The sequence below is a fragment of the Mesoplodon densirostris genome, chromosome 3 (genome assembly GCF_025265405.1).
Source record: "Mesoplodon densirostris isolate mMesDen1 chromosome 3, mMesDen1 primary haplotype, whole genome shotgun sequence".
Taxonomy (NCBI): Eukaryota; Metazoa; Chordata; class Mammalia; order Artiodactyla; family Ziphiidae; genus Mesoplodon; species Mesoplodon densirostris.
Genome location: NC_082663.1, coordinates 159,016,000 through 159,037,593, shown reverse-complemented (window position 1 = coordinate 159,037,593; position 21,594 = coordinate 159,016,000). Strand labels below are relative to the sequence as shown.

Genomic DNA, 21,594 nt, shown 5'->3' with positions numbered 1-21,594 from the left:
GTCCCCATCCAGGAACCATGCACAAGTCCACCCAGTCACCTCATTGGAAAAAAAGATGCTCTTAGTGCTCTTATCAAGAATTGTGCCAGGAATGGAGACAAAGACCTAATATATATTTCTTATAAATCACAATATCACATCTTGATTTGGGCAAAGATTTCTTATATATAACACCAAAAGCACAGGTGATAAAATGATAAATTGGACTTCATCAAAATTAAAAACTTCTGTGTTTCAAAAAGAGAACATCAATAAAGTGAAAAGATAATCCATAGATTGGTAGAAAATGTTTGCAACTTATTTATCTGATCAGGGACTTGTACCCAGAATTCATAGAGAACTGAAACTTGGAAAATGATCCAATTAAAGATGGGCAAAATATTTGAATAGACATTTTGCCAAAGAAGAAATCTGAATGGCCAATATTATGAAAAGATGCTTAGTATCATTACTTATTAGGGAAATGGATATTAAAACTACAATAAAATACCACTTCTCTCCCACCGAAATGGCTACAGATGGAGACAGACGGTAACAACTGCTGGTGAGAATGCAGCAAAATGGAAACTTTCATGAATTGCTGGTGGGAATTTAAAATGCAGCAATCACTTTGAAAAAACAGTTTGGAAGTTTCTTCAAATGTTAAACATAGATTTACTACATCATCTGACAATCCTCTCCAAAAGAAATTGTCCCCACAAAGACCTGTATGCAAATGTTCACAGCAGCATTGTTTACAGTAGCCCCAAAATGGAAACAACTCAAATGTCCATCAGCTGATGAATGGATTAACGAGTGTGATATACACATACAATGGAATATTTTTCAGCCAAAACCAGTAATAAAGACAAAGGACCACATGAAGACACAGGGAGAAGCCAAGGAAAGAGGACTCAGAAGAAATCGACCCCGTCTGACACCTTGATCTCAGACATCTAGCTTCCAGAATTGTAAGAAAATAAATTTCTGTTGTTTAAGCCACCCGTTTGAAGTATTCTGTTATGGCAGCTCCAACAGATTTTGGTACCAGGAAGTTGGCTATTTCTGTAACAAATACCTAAGAATGTGCAAGTGGCTTTGGAACTAGGTAATGGGAAGAGTTTTGAGGTGCATGTTAGAAAAGCCTAGATTGTCTTGAAGAGACTAAATATGGTCATTCAAGGTGATTCTTCTGACAGCTCAGAAAGAGAGAACTGTACAGAAAGCTCCTATCACTATATCTGCTCATATATGTATATGTATATATATATATATCTGTTTATATATATTTCATCATGAACAGAATATTGACACAAATATGAATGTTAAAGGTGCTTCTGGGGAAGTCTCAGATGGATATGAGGAATATGTTATTGGAAACTGGAGGAAAAGCAGTCCTTGTTACAAAGCGGAAGAGAACTTGACCAAACTGTGTTCTAGTGTTTTGTAGAAAGTAAAAGTTGTCAGTAATGAACTTGGATATTTAACGGAGGATATTTTTAAGCAAAACGTTGAAGCTGTGACTGGGTTTCACCTTGCTGCTTATAGTAAAGTGGGAGAGGGAGACAACTGAAAAAGAAATTATTATGCAAAAAGGAAGCAGAACTTGAAGGCCAAAAATCCTCAGCCTATTCATATTGCAAAAAAATGAGAACGTGTGTTCAGGACAGAACACCAAAGATGTGGCTGGACAGTCTTTAGGAAAGAGATTATGGGTGTGTGACATGGATCCAATCACAGCAGAAGCACTGTCAGCTTGGACTGAAGAGGACAGAGGTGGGATGAAATGAAGGAAAGGCTGTCAGACGTCTGGGGTTCTACAAGCAGAAAAGTAGATGACAGAGATGTCTGGATGCTAACATGCATCATCCGTCGAGTAGAGGGAGGAATGACTCTAAAGGTGGGTCAGGGGTCAGCAGGGCTGCTACTGCCACCATGGGTCCCGAACACACAGGCAGCAGGACTATTTCCTCATTGGTTCCAGAGGGTTTGGGGACAAAATTCAGGGAGAAGAAAGCAGGGCTGCTACTGCCACCATGGGTCCCGAACACACAGGCAGCAGGACTATTTCCTCATTGGTTCCAGAGGGTTTGGGGACAAAATTCAGGGAGAAGAAGGCAGAGCCACCACCCTTGTTCGACAGAAAATTGAGCCAAAGTGGATTTCCTTATAATCTGATGGAACTTTCCATAGAAGTTTCTTAAAATTAGCCACATATGTTAATGTCACACAAATAATGTCAGCAGGCAAATGTGTGCTGTAGAAATATTGCAGACTGGACAGTAAAAGTTGTGAGTTCTAGTACTGACGTTGATATAATCAAGTAAATCTTTGAATAAACTAAAACTTGAAAGGAATTTACCCTGCTAGGTTTTGGACTTGCTTAGGACCTGTCAGCCTTCTTCTTTCCAATTCTCCCTTTTGGAATGGGAATATCTATCCAATACCTGTCCCACCATTGTATTTTGGAGGCCCATAACTTGTTTTGTTTCATAGGTTCACTATTGTAGAAGAATTTTGCCTCAGGATGAATCATACCTCTAGTCTCACTCATATCTGAGTTAGGTGCTATTTAGATGAAAGTTTAGACTTAGAGTTGTTGCTGGAACGGGTTAAGACTTTTGTGGCTGTTGGAATGGGACAAATATATTTCACATGTGAGGACTTGAAATTTGGAGGCTGACAGGGTGGAGTGTTATAGGTTAAATTGTATCCTTGCAAAATACATATGTTGAAGTCCTAAGCCCTAGTACCTCAGAATGTGACTGTATTTGGATACAGAGTTTTTAAAGAGGCAATTAAGGTTGAATGAGGTTATTGGGAGTGGGCCCAAACCCAATTTCACTTGTGTCCTTAAAAGAAGAGGAGATCAGGACATGCACACACAGAGAAAAGAAAGACCATATGAAGACACAGGGAGAAAAGACACAGGCCACCTGCAAACCAAGGAGAGAGGCTTCAGGAGAAATCAACTCTGCTGACAATTTGATCTCAGAATTGTGAGAACATATATTTCTGTTGTTTCACAACAACAACAAAAAAGAATTACTAATACATGTGGCTATACAGATGAACCCCAAAAACATGCTAAGTGAAACTAGCTACAAGAGACCATATATTGTAAGAGTCTGTTTATCTGAAAGGTGTCCAGAAGAGGCAAATTTATCGAGACAAAAAGTACATTAGTGGTTGCCCAGGCCTGTGAGTAAGAATGGGAAGTGACTGCAAATAGGCATGAGTTTTCTTCTGGGGTTAATAGAAATGTCATAAAATTAGATATAGGTGAAAGTTACACACTTTACAAAGTTACTAAAGATTCTTGAAGTGTAATCTTAATACAGGTGAATTTTATGATATGTAAATTATATCTCAATAAAGTTGTTTTCAAAATTAATGGTTGAAACAATTCCTTAAGATGATATTTGTTGGATAACAAGTTTTATTGTGTCTATAATTCGGATTTATTCTTTAACTGAGAACCTTCAAATACCTGGAACAACTCCATTCATATTGTGGTAGAATATCAACCCATCACGAATTTTTCTTTTATTTCATTTTAAGGAGGGCTTTGAAGCACAGCAGGCAGGGAGGTTAAGTCAGTATTGTTAAAATTTTTTGCATAAAAATGCAAGTCAAACTCCTGAATTTTAGAACCCACTAGAATATTTAACTACAGCCCTTTAGATGTTGGTTACACAAAATCATACTTCCCTCCTCTGCTTGCTGAGAGCAGCACTGACTGGAATAACTCCTTTGAAAAGTGACCTGGCCTGGTAAAGGGTCACGGGTCATTCACTAAGTGACAACAATTCAAAATAAGGCAAAAAGATTTCAAAACAAACAAACAAACAAATAAAACAAAACCAAAGAAGTGGGGGTAAGTACTAAAACATCAAAGATTTCTATATAGTCTGAATATTCTAATGTATTCACCATTTAACTAATAATATTAACTTCAGTCAGAATACTTACAGGGAGCCCAATTCTGAGTTCCAATTTAAATTGCCAGGTCACTTCTCCCATCCCATAGACACAGACTTACTGAATAGATGAAAAAGGAATGACAAAAGGCCTACAGGATCTGCTAAGAGGCAGAAAACAGAGATTAGGATGAAGGTAAAGCATGACCTTCAAAACAGGAATTCAAGTTTTAGGTCCCAGATAACATAGCTCCTGGACATAGAGCTGCCTAAAAAGATACCAGTTCTCTACCTGTAAGTTCTGACTTCTGGTCATTATAAACTGTCTTGGAAACCTTACTTCCCAGGGAAGGCGACGAGGAGCCAAGAAGGGGCACCTGGAAAGTAAGATTCTCTGGGAAGGGAGGAAGATGGGGGGCAGCACATCCACTCTGGCTTCCCGCGTCCCGTGGGTTCCCTCCTGCGGTCCTCCTGCCCCCTAGACGCCTGGGGGGCTATGCCATCCCGCAGGATCTCGGTGGCACGGGTTCTGAACGGCTTTCCCCTGAGGTATCCGGTGCTGACCCCAGAGCTCCAGCGTAGAGTGGGCGCTGCTGAGCCCGGAGCCGTTCGGGTTGGGGGAACACCGCCCGTCCCTTTCCCGCGACGAAGCTGGGGCCTGGCCACGGGAAGGGCGGCTGCACCCCAGGGAGCCTGTCCTCCACGCGCCAACACCCGAGGCCCGCAGCAGCGGTCCGGAAACAGGCGAGGCCTCTCGCAGGTCTCGCGCCCCCTTTCTCCACTCACTCGTTCCAACAACGCGTCACAGGCGGCACGCCCAACCGTCAGTAGCGAATGGAAACCTCTCTGAGCCGCTGACTCCCATCTGAAGGACACGACCGTTCAGAATTGCGCCTCATGGGCGGTTACCTGAGCCGGACTTGCCGTCGCCGGCAGTCCCCTGCTCTGCGAGGCGGGGACCAGGCGGAGAGAGCCGAGCTCCTCGGGCCTGCGCATCCCGCCCGCCATTTTCCCCTCCCTTTCCGCTCTCACTCGGCGGTCCCAACCCTGGACCTGGCTCGCAGGCTGTCATACGAGCGTCCTGGGGCTTCACCCCGTCGTCGTTGGCACCGTCGGCTGTTTATCAGAGCCCATCGGTGGCAATATCCAATCCAGCAAGCCTGGTGTTTATTTCTGGGGATCTTTTCCTCGGTGCCCCGGAGGGGCCATCAGAAGTCACTGCTGTCTGCTTGCAGCTCCAAGATGTCCTGTACCTCAGTGATCCTGAAGATGGCACCTGCTAAGGGCAAACGGATGCTCCTTTTGGCTCTGAAGCAGACAATCCTCTGTACGTGGTCTTCCCTGTCTGTTCACCTCCCAAACTTTTGTGGAAAGGAGATCCTGGTGAGAGACCTCGAAGAAAGCGGTCAACTGAAAGCCAAGGAAGAGAAGGACCTGACAGCCCTGGGTGAGCGCAGGAAAAGGCTAATGAAGCAAAAGAAAGGACACTCAGCTCCCGAGAGTCAGGACGAGCAGAGAAGGGGCTCAAACCCCGGTGGGAATGCGCAGTCTGTGTTCAGAGGGCTGATGGCCAGTGAGGTCCTCTCTTCTTCTGTGCCCAAGCCTGGGCCTCTGAAGAGAGACTTCTGCTCCAAGAGCTCTGAAGATATCCTGCTTAGGAAATCCCAGCCCTACGTTTTGAGCTCATGCAGAAAACGAAATGCCATTACCGGTTCCTACAGCTCCACTAGAGGTTTCCCACAGCTGCAGAGGAGTGGTCCAGGCGCAGCGGGGCTCCTGGGCCCAGCCTCATCGCATCCTCGTGTGCTCTCAAAGAAAGCCAGTGAGCAAGGCTGTCAGTCTAGCCCTTCAGCCTCAGTGGAAACACAGAGGAAGAAGATCAAGCGTGAAAGGGTTGCGGATGGCCCCTTAGAGCAGAAACACAACTTAAATTGCTCACAGCCATCTGATAGTTCCAGACCCCGGAAACGTAAGATTACTCTGCTGCTGCCCTCGAGACGAAATGGCCCACTGATTTTGCCCCCACCACCCCAGCTAGCTTATCCAGTCACTGCTGAAGACCTTGAATTGGAGAAGAGAGCTGCGATGCAGTGGATCAACAAGGTCTTGGAAGGGTAAGACAGAGGCCCTCTCACACTGCAGAGCCCCTCAGCCTTCCTGTTTCCACTCTGCCAGCGCCCAGCACTAATTCACAGCTGAGGAGCTTGTGCAAGAGGTAGAGCTCCCCAGGCCCAGTGGTCTTCCCGTAGCTGTCTGGAGCAGCCACTTCTATGGGCCGTTTGTCCTGGTTTTCCCTGTTTGTCTTGCTCCACCTGGCTTAAAAAATGTTTGCTCCTTTTCCCTGGCCCACCAGGGTCTGTTCCCCAGTACTTTGCTGCTTGGCCCCTCAGTGGTTCCTCAGAGGAGCATTGCAGGACACCATCAGAGTCCAGCTTTGCCCTTGAGGGAGCCCAGGGTGCTGCTCCTTTGGGCCCATTCCCCCACCAAGTCAGTTCTCTCTAGAGAGGCAATGTTCCATTCTTATCGACTTTCTGTCAGAGGTGCCCCTAGAAGTCGGGTGGCTTGAGGTTGTTAGTCTGGCCTACCCCAGTGGTGAGGATCCTTGCAACAGAAGAGGGATGCTTTGGACCAGTTTTCCTCCAGGCAGTAGCAAGCAGGACACCCACTGCTGCTAGAGTTGCCTCTTCCCACCTTCTCCATTTTAATTGGGCCCTGGTCCATCTTTCTTAGAATCTATATATTCTCTCTCTCTCTCTCTGAACATTTGGTACCACATGAACACTCAGTTGATGAACAAAGTCATATATGTCACATACATATAGTCACATATTTATATGTCATATATATTTATAGGTAAAGTCATATATAATGTAATATATATTATGTGTAGACTATATATCATATAATGTAACTTATAAGAATACACAGTGTATATACATTATATATTACATATGTATAATATACTATATATGTGTGTATAATTAGTATGTGATTATAATGTATAATATCAATATAGAATATTGATCATATTGCATGTATATATTACATATTCATATGTAATATGTATAACAGTGCATATTACATTTTTATAGCATATACGTATACATGTTTAATACATTATGTATAGAATACGTATTTTTAAAATTTTACATATTTTATTTTATTAGAATTATAACATTTGTTATTTTTCTCACATATTCATTGCTTTTTATTTGTATTTATTGGAGTATAGCTGCTTTACAATATTGTGTTAGTTTCTGCTGTACAGGGAAGTGAATCAGCTATATGTATACATATATCCCCTCTTTTTTGGATTTCCTTCACATTTAGGTCACCAAAGAGCATTAAGTAGTTATCTATTTTTTCATTAGTTATCTAGTTTTATCTATTTTATACATATTAGTGTATATGTCAATCCCAGTCTCCCAATTCATCCCACTCCCCCTCCCCCTTGGTGTCCATACGTTTGTTCTCTACATCGGTGTCTCTGTTTCTGCCTTGCAAGCAGGTTCATCTGTACCATTTTTCTAGATTCCACATGTATGCTTTAATAGACGCTATTTGTTTTTCTCTTTCTGACTTAATTCACTCTGTATGACATTCTCTAGGTCTATCTACATCTGTACAACTGACCCAATTTCATTCCTATTTATGGCTGAGTAATATGCCATTGTATATATGTACGTCTTCTTTATCCATTCATATATAATATTACATTACATTACATATAATAATATATGTTGAATACATTAATGACTTTTTGCTAATTTATCAACTATTCCTATCTTTGCTTTTTGAATTCACAGTGAAGGAAGAATTGGCTTGTATGAGTGGCCATACTTTTAACTTTTCAGGTTTCTGTGGCCTAGCTGGGAAATCTGGAACCGCTTTACCCCTCTAGATGCTGAGTCCTGATTTCTGTGTTTTGGAAAGGCACTTGCCTTTTCTCTCTCTGCTGGTCACCTGCCTACCTAACCTCACTATGGTCTGGATCATGCCTAGTGTATGTTAGGAAATGACTTGTGACAACTTTAGTCTTTAAAAAAATTTTTAAATATGATATAATTTTAGACTTACAGGATAGTACAGAGATCCCCAACTAGTCTTCATCTAGCTTCTCCTAAAGTTAACATCTTACAGAGCAGTTATTGAAACCAGGTAATTAACACTGTTACAATGCTATTAGCTAAACTTCAGATTTTAATGGGATTTCCCCATTTTTCCAGTAAAATTTTCTCCCTGTACCTGTATCAGTCCAGAATCCCACATTTCATTTAGTTGTCATGTCTCCTTAGTCTCCTCCAAAGTGTGACCATTTTTCTATCTTAAGATCTTTTGTGACCTATACACATTTGAAGAGTACCAATTAGGTATTTTGTAGAATTTTCTTCAATTTGGATATGTCTGCTGTTTTCTCATGAGTACATTGAGGTTATGGATTTTCAAGAAACAATCCCACGTAGGTGATGTATCCTTCTCAGCATATGGAAAATATTCATCTTGATCACCTGATTAAGGTGGAATCTGCCAGCATTCTCCACTGAGTAGTTACTATTTCTCCCTATGTAATACATATTTAAGTGAGTCATACTTTGATGCTATACCCAAAACTCCTGTTTATCCTTAAACTTTCACCACTAATTTTGCCATCACCAGTGGATCTTGCCTGCAGCAATTATCAGTGTGGTGTTCTAATGGTGATTTTCTGCCTCTCTTGTTCTTCTACATTGAATTAGAATTCTTCTCTAAGGAAGAGTTCTCTGCATTTATTTATTTATTCAGTCATTTATATCTGTATGGACCCATCAATATTTATTTTCTTACTTGGGCTATATCTATTATTATCACTGTTAATTTTGCTGCTCAAATTGTTCCAGATTTGACCATTTTGAATTCTCTCAGATCAGATACTGAGTCCTTTTAACATGTCTGCATCTTCCTCCCCGCTTTTCCCAAGGATTTATTTACTGTCTAGCCCCACAAGATGCTCCATGGTTATCTTGTATTTTACCTGCCCCAGTTCTGGAGTCGACTACTTTTCCAAGGAGCTTTGGTTCCTTTTTTTGGAGAAGGAATTTAGAAAACAAAATCTGGGCATTTCTGTGTGCTCATGGCTACTAGGGAGTATTTTTTTTTCCTAGGTCCTCTCAGCAGACAAAACTGGAAATATATGTTCCCATTTACACACACTTACATATATTTCTGTATTGCTCTATGCTTCTGTGGGTGTGTTTGCATCTGTGTGTGTGTGTGTGTGTGTGTGTGTAAATGAGTTCACACTGATACCTCAGACTCTTATATAGTGTAGAACCAGGGTTCATTTTAGAAATGTTCCCCTTTGCTTATGTGTAACTTCTTCAACAGTGTCTCCAGAGAAACCTGGTTTAATTATCTACAGTATGTTTACTTATTTGTTCAATTAAGAATGCACATAGTTTCACAATTTCTAACCCGGTGAGCAACTTACTGAAGTGTTTGTGTACAAGTCTGTCTGTATTTAGCCTTGCAGCATCCAGGCAAACACTGCTTTTAAAAGTTACTTGGTTTAGCTCCTTTCAGCAACCCTGCAGCGAGGTTATGTAATCAATTTGTACCACACTTAGATTCATTTGTCATAGTCTGCATTCCATTTTGGGTTCCTCCAACAACCTGGTTGATTTTAATTTGCAAAGTAAAACACTCTTTGTGGAATAAAGTTTGCTTACATTTTTTGAGTATTTTTGTGTCTGTATTTATGAGCGATGCTGGTCTGAAATTTGTTTTCTTGTGATGCCTTTGTCTGGTTTTGGTATCAGGTTAATACTACCCATGCAAAATGAGTTGGGAAAGCTTCCTTCCCTCCTCTACTTGTGGAAGAATTTGTAGAAGGATTGGTACAATTTATTCTTAAAATATTTGGGAGGATTCACCAATGAAGCCATTTGGCTCTGGGTTTTTCTTTATTGGAAAATTTTTATTTACTAATTCATTCTCTTGTTAGAGGGCTAAGGTTTTCTAAATCTACTTGAGTCAGTTTCCATAATTTGTGGCTTTCTGGGGACTTTGCCTACTTCATGTAAGTCATAGAATTTGTTGGCATGAAATTGTGGTATTTTCTTATAGTTCTGATATCGCTAAGGTAGGAGATGATATAGTTTCCTCAATTCCTAATTGCTTTCACCATTTGATATTATGTGGGGCTGGGAGATCTCTTGTGAACCAATATCCTGAACTCGGCACTCCCACCCCAGAGGCACAGACCTGACACCCAGCTGGAGCACCAAGATCCTGTTAGCCACACGGCTCAGAAGAAAAGGGAGAGAAAATAAATACATAAATAAATAAATTAATTAAATAAAAAGAAATAAAGTTATTAAAATAAAAATTAAAAAATTATTAAAATTTAAAAAGTAAATAAAAAATAGAAAAAAGAAAGAAAGAAGTGAGCAACCAAACCAGAATATAAAACCAACAATAATAACAAGTGCTAAAAACTCTACTATAGAAAACCCAAAATACGGACAGACAGAACCCTAGGACAAATGTTACAACAAAGCTGTACAGACAAAATCACACAAAGAACCATACAGATACACACTCACAAAAAGAGAAAAAGGAAAATATATATATATAAACATATAAAAAAGAGAAGAGAGCAACCAAATCAATAAACAAATCTACCAGTGATAATAAACTCTATATACTAAACTAAGATAAACATAAAACCAAAAACAAGTGAGTCGCATACAGCAAACGCCAAGTCTACAGTTGCTCCAAACGTACACTGCCTCAATTTTGGGATGATTCATTGTCTATTCAGGTATTGCAGAGATGCAGGGTACATCAAGATGATTGTGGAGATTTAATCCACAAGGCTGCTGGGAGAAATTTCCCTTTCTCTTCTTTGTTTGCACAGCGCCTGGGGTTCAGCTTTGGATTTAGCCCCGCCTCTGAGTGTAGGTCACCTGAGGGCATCTGTTCCCTTTTGGGAATTCTGAGGTCTTCTGCCAGCATTCAGTAAGTGTTCTGTAGGAGTTCCACATGTAGATGTATTTCTGATGTATTTGTGGGGAGGAAGGTGATCTCCATGTCTTACTCCTCCACCATCTTGAAGGTCTCTGGCACTTACTTTTGAAAGATAATATGGATAGGTACAACGTTTTTGGATTGATACATTAATCACCTCACCACTTTGATATTAAGCACTGTAAGTTTTGAGTCTGTTGGGCAATGCATCTTCAAGGATAAGACTTTCTGTTCTTGTTTCAGGGCCAGTCATTCAAATGTGTACTTGTACACTCCAGTATGTGTCTTGGGTGAGGTATTGATCCTCTGTTTACTTACAGATAAAATGGAGATAATCATAAGTGAGAGTTAAACTGTGTTTATATAAGTCCTCTATGATGTCAAGTGCTTTGCATTTATTATCCCTTTTATTCTTCTTCATGTAATCACAACTATTTTTGTCTTTTACAGATGATGGAGCTAAGACCCTGAGCAATCAAATAACTTGAGAAGGGTGACATCATGACTCATCTGCATAGGAGCTGACCCTCAAACACGAGCACCTAGGCTGTACTCTGTTCTTGTAGTGCAATATCACATTACATGTAGGCTCAGTTTTATACATAAATAAGATAATCATAAACATAAATAAGATAAATAAGATAAAAAAAGTGCTAACTGTCATGTGTGACATATACTTAAGTGTTTGGTACATTTTATCTCTTCTTATGACTAGTTCCCCCCTCTGTTGACTACATCTGTCCCCCCTTAGAGAATCCTCCTGCTTCACTTGACTGTCATGAGAATGCTCATGTTTCAGCTCAGGTGCTGGCTCAGGATGCTCCTCAACCCTTCATTTCCCAAGGATCCACAAGCAGTTCCAGTTTCCATGCAAAGCTTGAGGGAAGCACCCCTTCCTCCTTCCGGAACATTTTCTTTGTCGTGCCACTGAAGCGTCTGTGTGTCAAGAGCATCATGAAATGCCTTGTCAGTGGCACCATAAACTTCAACCTCTGACCTCCCTCTCTACATAAGTGCTCAAGCCAGATACATGAGACCAGGTCAAGGACAGATGCCAATGCACTATCCTGCACACACACTCATCCTTCTCTCTTGTTTCTTTTCCCCTCAGATTTCACCTGTCTTCCCATCCCACTTCCAGCCACTCATCTTCTCCATCACCAGCTTTATCAAATCCAATTTAGTTTCCTATTCTAGAATAATGAGAGCCGGGGCAGAGCTTCAACTGTTTGAGAGAATAGGGGTCTGAGACCTGAATCAGAGATAAGTCCTAAATGAGGACGAGAAGGCTGAGGCAAGAAGTGACATTAACAGTGGAGCAGAGGGCTCTGTGAGGCCAGTGCCAGAGGAAGACTACACTGTTTTAGATTGGGACAGGGAAAGAGAACCTAGTGTTAGGTGGAGAGAAAAGTGCTCCCACTCTAACCATCCCCTATGGGCCCCTTCATGGAGCCCATGGAGGAGGAGGAATTCCCACAGCAGACTGCCCTGGGAGAGAGTCACTGATTGTGGAATGATAGACATAGGACAGGCAAAATATGACCCTGCTGCTTAGGGTTGAAGCCTGGCATTTGTTTCCTACAGCTGATGCTGAGCATCGGGATGGCAGCACCAGGGTACTAAGAAGGTTGGCTATGGTCAAGACTCCTTTTCCTTCCCCTATCAAAGGTCAGACAGATACACAGCAGGCTGGTTCAGGGCCTCAAGCTATGATAGGTGATTCAGGGGACATGTGCCAAATTTCACAGGCTTAAGTGCAAGGGGAGTGTCTAGCATAAATTAAGAGACCATGGGCTTATGGAGCGGCAGCCTCCTGGATGAGACAAGTGCTGACCTGGGGTAGGCACTGCTTCCACTTCAGCATGGTCTGCTGCAAAGATGATACCCTGACCTCCGTATGTGAGACTCTTCTCTCAGAGGCCATAGGTTTATTATCAGAGATATTTGCATTTTGTGTTTTGTATTCTATTTTGCCTCTTGTGGCCATAAAAGGCAGGGTCTGCTTCTTTCCTACGGATGTGGATATCATTTGTATTCATCATCTTGTAAATGAAGGTGTCCACAGACAAGTGACTGGATATGGAAAGGTGGACAGGAGCCAGGCAGAAAACGGAAGCCATGATTCTTTCCCTATTAGATCAGTGGGGTCAAAAGAGGTGGGTACCCCTTCTTTGTAAATGCAGTTAAAAGTCTTTTTCCCTCCACTCCCTGCCTTTATCCAATGTTAATGATATTCTCCTATGAATGTACATGTATAAACATAAATGGCACACAGAAAAATTCGGTACCATTAGTTTTACAAAAATGGGATTATAAAATATGCACTTTTGTGTATCTTGTTTTTCTTCCTTAACAACACATCTAAGAGCTCTGCTCTTAGAGCGGATAGGGATCGTTCCTTTCAAGATCCTAATCCTGATAGTCACCTAGCCCTAGAGTATCAACCCAAACACTAACCCTAATTCTTATATCTAAAATGTGCTAACCTTGAGGCATTACCACAACCTTAACTCCAGCCCTAACATTAGGGTCCTCACCAGAACCCTATTCCCCAGACCCTATAAACTCTAATGCTGACTCTGAGGCCCTAATCCATGTGGAATGAAGCTGCAGTGTACTCACTAGTTTTTAAAATTTTTATTGGAGTATAGTTGGTTTACAATGATGTGTTAGTTTCAGGTGTACAGCAAAGTGAACCAATTATACAAATACACATATCCATTCCTTTTCAGATTATTTTCCCATATAGATTATTACAAAGTATTGCAGATAGTTCCCCGTGCTGCACTGTAGGCCCTTATTAGTTACCTATTTTATATGTAGTAGTCTGTATATGTTAAGACCAATCTCCTAATTTATCATTTTCCCCCATTTTCCCCCTTTGGTAACCATAAGTTTGATTTCAAGATCTGTGAGTCTTTTTCTACTTTGTAAATAAGTTCACTTGTATCATTTGTTATTAGATTACACATATAAGTGATATCATATGATATTTGTCTTTTTCTGTCTGACTTACTTCATTTAGTATGATAATCTCTGGGTCCATCCAAGTTTACTGCAAATGGCATTATTTCATTCAATTTATGGCTAATAATTCCATTGTATATATGTACCACAACTTCTTTACCCATTCCTTGGTTGATGGATATTTATGTTGCCTCCATGGCCTGGCTATTGTAACTAGTGCTGCAATGAACATTGGAGTTCATGTATCTTTTTGAATTATGGTTTTCTCCAGATATACGCCCAGGAGTAGGATTGCTGGATTATATGGTAGTTCTATATTTAGTTTTTTGAAGAGCCTCCATACTGTTCTTCATAATGCTTGTTCCAATTTACATTCCCACCAACAGTGCAAGAGGGGTCCCTTTTCTCCACATCCTCTCCAGCATTTATTGTTTGTAGAATTTTTGATGAATGGCCATTCTGACCGGTGTAAGGTGATACCTCATTGTAGTTTTGACTTGCATTTCTCTAATAATTAGTGATGTTGAGCATCTTTTCATGTGTTTGTTGGTCATCTGTATGTCTTCTTTGGAGAAATGTCTATTTAGGTCTCCTGCCCATTTTTTGATTGGGATTGTTTTTTGATATTGAGCTACATGAGCACTTTGTATATTTTGGAGATTAAACTCTTGTCATTTGCTTCATTTGCAAATATTTCCTACCATTCTGAGGGCGGTATTTTTGTTTTGTTTATGTTTTCCTTTGCTGTTCAAAAGCTTTTAAGTATAGTTAGGTCCCATGTTTTATTTCTGCTTTTATTTACATTACTCTAGGAGGTAGATTTAAAAAGATATTGCTGAAAAAAAAGATATTGCTGTAATTTATGTCAGAGAGTGTTCTGCCTATTTTATGCCTTTTCCAAGAGTTTTACAGTGTCTGGTCTTACATTTAGGTCTTTAATCCATTTTGAGTTTATTTTTGTGTATGGTGTTAGAGAGTGTTCTAATTTCATTCTTTTACATGTAGCTGTCCAGTTTTCCCAGCATAGCTTATGGAAGAGACTGTCTTTTCTCCATCGTATATTCTTGCCTCCTTTGTCATAGACTAGGTGACCATAGGTGCATGGGTTTATCTCTGGACTTTCTATCTTGTTCCATTGAGCTATATCTCTGTTTTTGTGTCAGCACTATACTGTTTTGAATAATGTACCTTTGTAGTATAGTCTGAAGTCAGGGAGCCTGATTCCTCCAACTCCGTTTTTCTTTCTCAAGATGGCTTTTGCTATTTGGGGTCTTTTGTGTTTCCATAAAAATTGTGAAAATTTTTGCTCCAGTTCTGTGAAAAATGCCATTGGTAATTGGATAGGAATTGCATTGAATCTGTAGATTGCTTTGGGTAGTATAGTGATTTTCAGTGTATTGATTCTTCCAATCCAAGAACATGGTATATCTTTACATCTGTTTGTGACATCTTTGATTTCTTTCATCAGCATCTTATAGTTTTCAGAGTACAGGTCTTTTGCCTCATTAGGTAGGTTTACTTCTAGGTATTTAATTCTTTTCGATGTGATGGAAAATTGAATTGTTACCCTAATTTCCCTTTCAGACTTTTCGTTGTTACTGTGTAGGAATGCAAGTCATTTCTGTGAATTAGTTTTGTATCCTGCAACTTTACCAAATTCATTGACAAGCTCTAGTTGTTTTCTGGTAGCATCTTTAGGATTTTTATGTATACTGTCATATCATCTTCAAATAGTGATAGTTGTAATTCTTCTTTTACAATTTGGATTCCTTTTATTTCTTTTTCTTCTCTGATTGCCATGGCTAGAACTTCCAAAACTATGTTGAATAAAAGTGGCGAGAGTGGACATCTTTGTCTTGTTCCTGATCCTAGAGGAAATGCTTTCAGTTTTTCACTGTTGAGAGTGATGTTAGCTGTGTGTTTGTCACATATAAGCTTTATCATGTTGAGATAGGTTCCCTCTATGCCCACTTCCTGGAGAGTTTTTATCATAATTGGGTGATGAATTTTTGAAAAGCTTTTTTCTACATCTATTGAGATGATAATATGGTTTTTTAACTTCAGTTTGTTAATGTGGTGTATCACACTGATTGATTTGTGGATATTGAAAAATCCTTGTATCCCTGGGATACATCTCACTTGCAGGGTGTGTGAACCTTTCAATGTATTGTTGTATTCAGTTTGCTAGTTTGTTTTGAGGGGTTTTGCAACTATGTTGGTCATTGATATTGGCTTGTAATTTTCTTTTTCTGTGGTATCTTCGTCTGGTTTTGGAATCAGGGTGGTGATGGCCTCATAGAATGAACTTAGGAGTATTCCTTCCTCTGAAATTTTTTGCAAGAGTTTCGGAAGTATGGGTGTTAGCTCTTCTCTAAATATTTGATAGAATTCGCCTGTGAAGCCATCTAGTCCTCGACTTTTTTTGTGGGAAGTTTTCAAATCACAGTTTTGATTTTAGTATGTGTGATTGGTCTGTTCATATTTCCTGTTTCTTCCTGGTTCAGTGTTGATTGTACCTTTCTGAGAATTTGTCCATTTCTTCTAGGTTGCCTATTTCATTGGCATATAGTTACTTGTAGTAGTCTCTTATAATCCTTTGTATTTTTGTGGTGTCCATTGTAACTCCTCCTTTTTCATTTCTAATTTTATTGATTTGAGCCCTCTTCCTTTTTTTTTTTTTTTTTTGATGAGTTTGGTGAAAGGTTTATCAATTTTTTATCTTTTCCAAGAACCAGCTTTTAGTTTCATTGATCTTTTCTATTGTTTTCTTCATCTCTATTTCATTTATTTCTGCTCTGATCTTTATGATTTCTTTCTTCCTACTAACTTTGGGTTTTGTTTGTTCCTCTTTCTCTAGTTGCTTTAGGTGTGACTTTAGGTTGTTTGAGATTTTTATTGTTTCCTGACTTAAGATTGTATTGCTATAACCTTCCCTCTTAGAACTGCTTTTGCTTTGTTCCGTAGGTTTTGGATCATCATGTTTTCATTTTCATTTGTCTCTAGGTATTTTTTAATTTCCTCCCTGATTTCTTCACTGATCCTTTGTTTGTTTAGTAACATACTGTTTAGCCTCCACGTGTTTGTGTTTTTCTCAGTTTTTTTTCTTGTAGTTGATTTCTAATCTCATAGTGTTTAGTTGGAAAAGACACTTGATATGATTTCAATTTTCTTTAATTTACCATGGCTTGATTTGTGCTACAAGATGTGATCTATCTGGGGGAATGCTCCCTGTGCACTTGAGAAGAAAGTGTATTCTGTTGCTTTCAGGTGGAATGTTCTATAAATATTAGTTAAATTCATCTGTTGAATTATGTCATTAAAGCCTGTGTTTCCTCATTGATTTTCTGCCTGAATGATTTGTCCATTGTTGTAAGTGTGGTGTTAAAGTCCCACAATATTGTTATTGTTGATTTCCGCTTTTAAGTCTGTTAGAATTTGTGTTATATATTGAGGGGCTCCTATGTTTGGTGCGTATATATTTACAATAGTTATATCTTCTTCTTGGATTGATCTCTTGATCATTATGTAGTGCCCTTCCTTATCTCTTGTAACAGACTTTATTTTAAAGTCTATTTTGTCTGATATGAGTACTGCTATCCAGTTTTCTTTTGATTTTCATTTGCATGGAATACCTTTTTCTATCCCCTCACTTTCAGATTTTATGTGTCCTTAAATCTGAAACAGGTCTTTGGTAGACAGCATATATATGGGTCTTGTTTTTGTATCCAATCATCCAGTCTATGTCTTTTGGTTGGAGCATTGAATCCATTTCCATTTAAGGTAATTGTTGATATATATGTTCTTTCTGCCATTTTCTTAATTATTTTGGATTTGCTTCTGGAGGTTCTTTTTCTTCCCTTCCTCTTTTGTTCTCTTCTCATGTGATTTGATGACTATTTTTAGTGTTCTGTTTTGGGTTGCTTTTTCTTTTTTTGGTGTGTGTTTATCTATTGTAGTTTTTTGGTTTGCAGTTCCCATGAGGTTTTGACATAGCAGTCTATATATATTTATATACAAGGTTGTTTTAATTTGTTGGTCTCTTAATTTGAAATACATTTCCCATTTACTGCATTTGTACACTCCTCAGGGTTGCTTGTTTTTTTTGTTTTTTTTGTTTTTGTTTTGTTTTTGCAGTACACGGGCCTCTCACTGTTGTGGCCTCTCCCGTTGCGGACCACAGGCTCCAGACGCACAGGCTCCGCGGCCATGGCTCATGGGCCCAGCCGCTCCACGGCATGTGGGATCTTCCTGGACCGGGGCACGAACCCATGTCCCCTGCATCAGCAGGCGGACTCTCAACCACTGCGCCACCAGGGAAGCCCTGGTGGCTTGTTTTGATATCATATTTCTCTGTGGATGATTTCCTACTTTTACTGTATGTTTGCCTTTACCAGTGAGCGTTCCTATTTGTGATTTTATTGTTTCTAGTTGTGGCCTCTTATTTTTTTTTACCACCTAAAGAAGTTCCTTCAGCATTTGTTGTAAGGCTGGTTTGGTAGTGCTGAATTCTCTGGCGTTTTGCTTGTCTGTAAATCTTCTGATTTCCCAATTGAATCTGAATGAGAGCCTTGCTGGGTAGCATATTCTTGGCTGTAGGTTTTCCCCTTTCATCACTTTAAATATATCATTCCTTCTGGCCTGCAGAGTTACTGCCGAAAAATCAGCTGATAACCTTATGGGGATTTCCTTGTATGTATTTTTTGCTTTTCCCTTGTTGCTCTAAATATTTTTTCTTTGTATTTCATTTTTGTCAGTGTTTGGTTAATTTGTGTCTTGGTGTGTTCCTCCTTGAATTTAGTTGGTATGAGACTCTGTGCACTTCCTGGACTTGAGTGAGTGTTTCCTTTCTCATGTTAAGGAAGTTTTCATCTATAATCCCTTCAAATATTTTCTCAGGCCCTTTCTCTTTGCCTTCTCCTTCTGGGACCCCTATAATGTGAATGCTAGTGCATTTAATGTTGTCCCAGAGCTCTCTGAGACTGTCCTCGTTTCTTTTCATTCTTTTTTTTATTTATCCTGCTTCGTGGCAGTGATTTCCACTACTCTGTCTTCCAGATCTCTTTTTTGTTCTTCTGCCTCAGTTATTTTGCTATTGATTCCTTCTAGTGTATTTTTCATTTTAGTTGTTGTGTTATTCATCTATGTTTCTTCTTAAGTCTTCTAGTTCTTTGTTAAATATTTTTTGTACCTTCTTGGTCTGTGCTGCCATTCTTTCTCCGAGATTTTTGAATCATCTTTACTCTCATGACTCTGAACTCTTTTCCAGATAGATTGCCTAGCTCCTCTTCATTTAGTTGTCTTCTGCAGTTTTATCTTGTTCCTTTGTCTGCAACATATTTCTCTGTCATCTTATTTTGTCTCACTTTCTGTCTTTATGGTCTCCTTTCTGTAGGCTGCAGGATCATAGTTCCTCTTGCTTCTGGTGGGTGATGTTGATCCATGGGCTTGTGCAGGCTTCCTGCTGGGAGGGACAGGTGCTTGCCCTCTGGTCTGTGGAGTTGGGTCTTGTCCCTCTAGTGGGCAGGTCTGTATCCTGGGTGTGTTTTGAGGTGGCTGCAAGCTCAGTACAACTTTAGGTAGCCAGTTGATGTGCGGTTCTGTGTTCTTATCTTGCTGGTTGTTAGGCCTGAGGTGTTCCAGCATTGGAGCTTAAGGGCTCTTGGGTACTGCCATGTCTTGGTGCTGAAATGGGGACCTCTGGGAGCTCTCAGGCCAATCAATATACCCTGGGGCCTCTGCCACCAGTTTCCTTGTCCCCACTGTGAGCTACATCCTCAGGAGACCCTCTAAGACCCCTAGGTAGGTCTGTCCCAGGTTCCTATCAAGGTACTTTGTGCTGGGTTCCAGTGCATGTGAGACCTCGTGTGTGCCCTCCAACAGTGGAGTGTCTGTTTCCCCCAGCTGTGTGAAGCTCCTGCACTCAAGCCTTAATGGCCTTCAAAGCCAAACGCTCTGCGTTTTCTTCCAGACTCTGATGCCAGACTGTCGGACTGTCCTGAAGGGTTATTTTATGTGGGAATGTCCCTATGTAGCCTGAGTGGATTTACTTTTTTGTGTGTGTGTGGTGTGAGGGCTGCTTGTAGTATGGATGTCTGCCACCTCTTTCTTTACTGTATGCTGGCCATTAACCCCTTGATAGGAGGTGTTACTGATGTTGCGGTGACCAGAGTCTGCACTGGATATTGAGTGGGACCTTCCCTTTGCTCTGTGGTTTTCACTGCTCTGTCAGGGGCAGAGTCTGCTCTTTAGTTGTTGGAGTAGAGCTCCCCAGATCTATTTCTGAGCGTGTTTCTGATCTTCAGTGTGAGGTAGGCAGGATTGGAGTACTCCAACTGGGAGAGAAGCCACTGAATGAGTATTCGCCCCCTAGAGCTGCTCACTTGTGAGCGTCCTCTGTTGTGTCACCTTTCATCCATTGTGCAGGCTCACAAATTATACCATTGTTGGCACTGTTCTTGGCCCCGCCTTAACTGTGAGTATGCCAGCAACTGGCCTTGCTGTCTCTCAGGCATTGTTTTCACCATGTCATCCGCACAGACCCACTGAAGCCAGGTACCAGGACTGCAGTAATCATGCAGCTGGGCCTGCTGTGGGTACCTTGGAGGTGTCTCAGACTCTGGCTTGGCCCAACCTCCACATGTATGTGCCCACAAAGCCCACAGCTGCTAAAGTTAGAGCTGCTAAAGCTGGAGCCCAGCCAGGTGGGAAGAGCCTGAGGCAGCAACTCACTGGGTCAGGCAAGCCCGGTCAGGCAGGAGGGTTTGGGAGCAAAGACTGACCGGGGTGCATGAGGCTGCTCAGGTGGGAACCCCTTATAATGTCCCCAGAGGCAGGGGTCAGGGCATGGAGAATGTGTCTGCAATGACGGTCCCATCCTTTGTCCACCCCTCAACAATGGTGCTTTGCTTCTATGACAGACCAGACTTCTTCCACAAGCATTCCTGTTTGCGGAGCTCCACACTCTGGTCCCCTCAGGCTGTCTCCTCACAGCCAAACCAGTCTTCTTCCTGGTCTGCTCTCCAAACTCCATGTTCCAGCACCCAGCCCCTGTCCACACCAGTGGCTGGGGCATGCAGAGCTGTGGCACAGACCATCTGTTTGAGTCTTAGTTTGTCTTGCCTGCCATATGTCAGTTGCTGCACTTTCCTCTGAGCTCCTGAAGGACCCCTCCTGTCCCAGCTGATTTCCCCACTTTTGAGGAGGACTTCCCTAGATGCGGGAACCTCTGTTCTCCTTCAGCACGCTACAATGGGTACTTCCGTTTTTCTTTTTTCTTTTTCTTTCTTTCATCCTGCCCAGTTATGTAGGGATCTTTCTTGTCCTTTTAGGTGTCTGAAGTTCTCGGCTAGTGTTCAGCAGGTGCGCTGCAAGAATTGTTCCACTTGTAGACGTACTCTTGATGTATTTGTGGCGAGAGGTGAACTCCCTGTCCTCCTACTCTGTCATATTCATCAGCCCCTCACCAGAAAAAGTTTTTCAATATCATCTTTGTATGTGATCTTACTGAATATTTTCTCAGAATGGATATCCATGAATGAGATTGTTGGGTCTAGGAATAGATATATTTTAATGCTATTGGACATCATTGCCAAATTGTTTTCCAAAATAGACTGAAAGATGTTTCCTCCTGGGACATCTGAGAGAACCCATTTTCTTGCATCATCACCTGAAATAGAATTTATGACCTTAAACTTCTCCACATTTGAAGTAGTCTTTTAAGTAG

At 40.8% G+C, this 21,594-nt stretch overlaps 1 protein-coding gene across 1 annotated transcript; it reads left to right on the top strand.

Moving 5' to 3' along the window:
- The first annotated feature begins 4,796 nt into the window (after window positions 1-4,796).
- On the top strand, window positions 4,797-6,017 carry LOC132485897 (nuclear envelope pore membrane protein POM 121-like). The gene has a single exon (XM_060092502.1). The coding sequence runs from the start codon at window positions 4,797-4,799 to the stop codon at window positions 6,015-6,017; it is 1,221 nt and encodes a 406-aa protein (XP_059948485.1).
- The last annotated feature ends 15,577 nt before the right edge of the window (window positions 6,018-21,594 follow it).

Bases quoted from the DNA above. Each gene is read 5' to 3' on its own strand.
- LOC132485897 (XM_060092502.1), top strand. From the start codon at position 4,797: ATGGGCGGTTACCTGAGCCGGACTTGCCGTCGCCGGCAGTCCCCTGCT.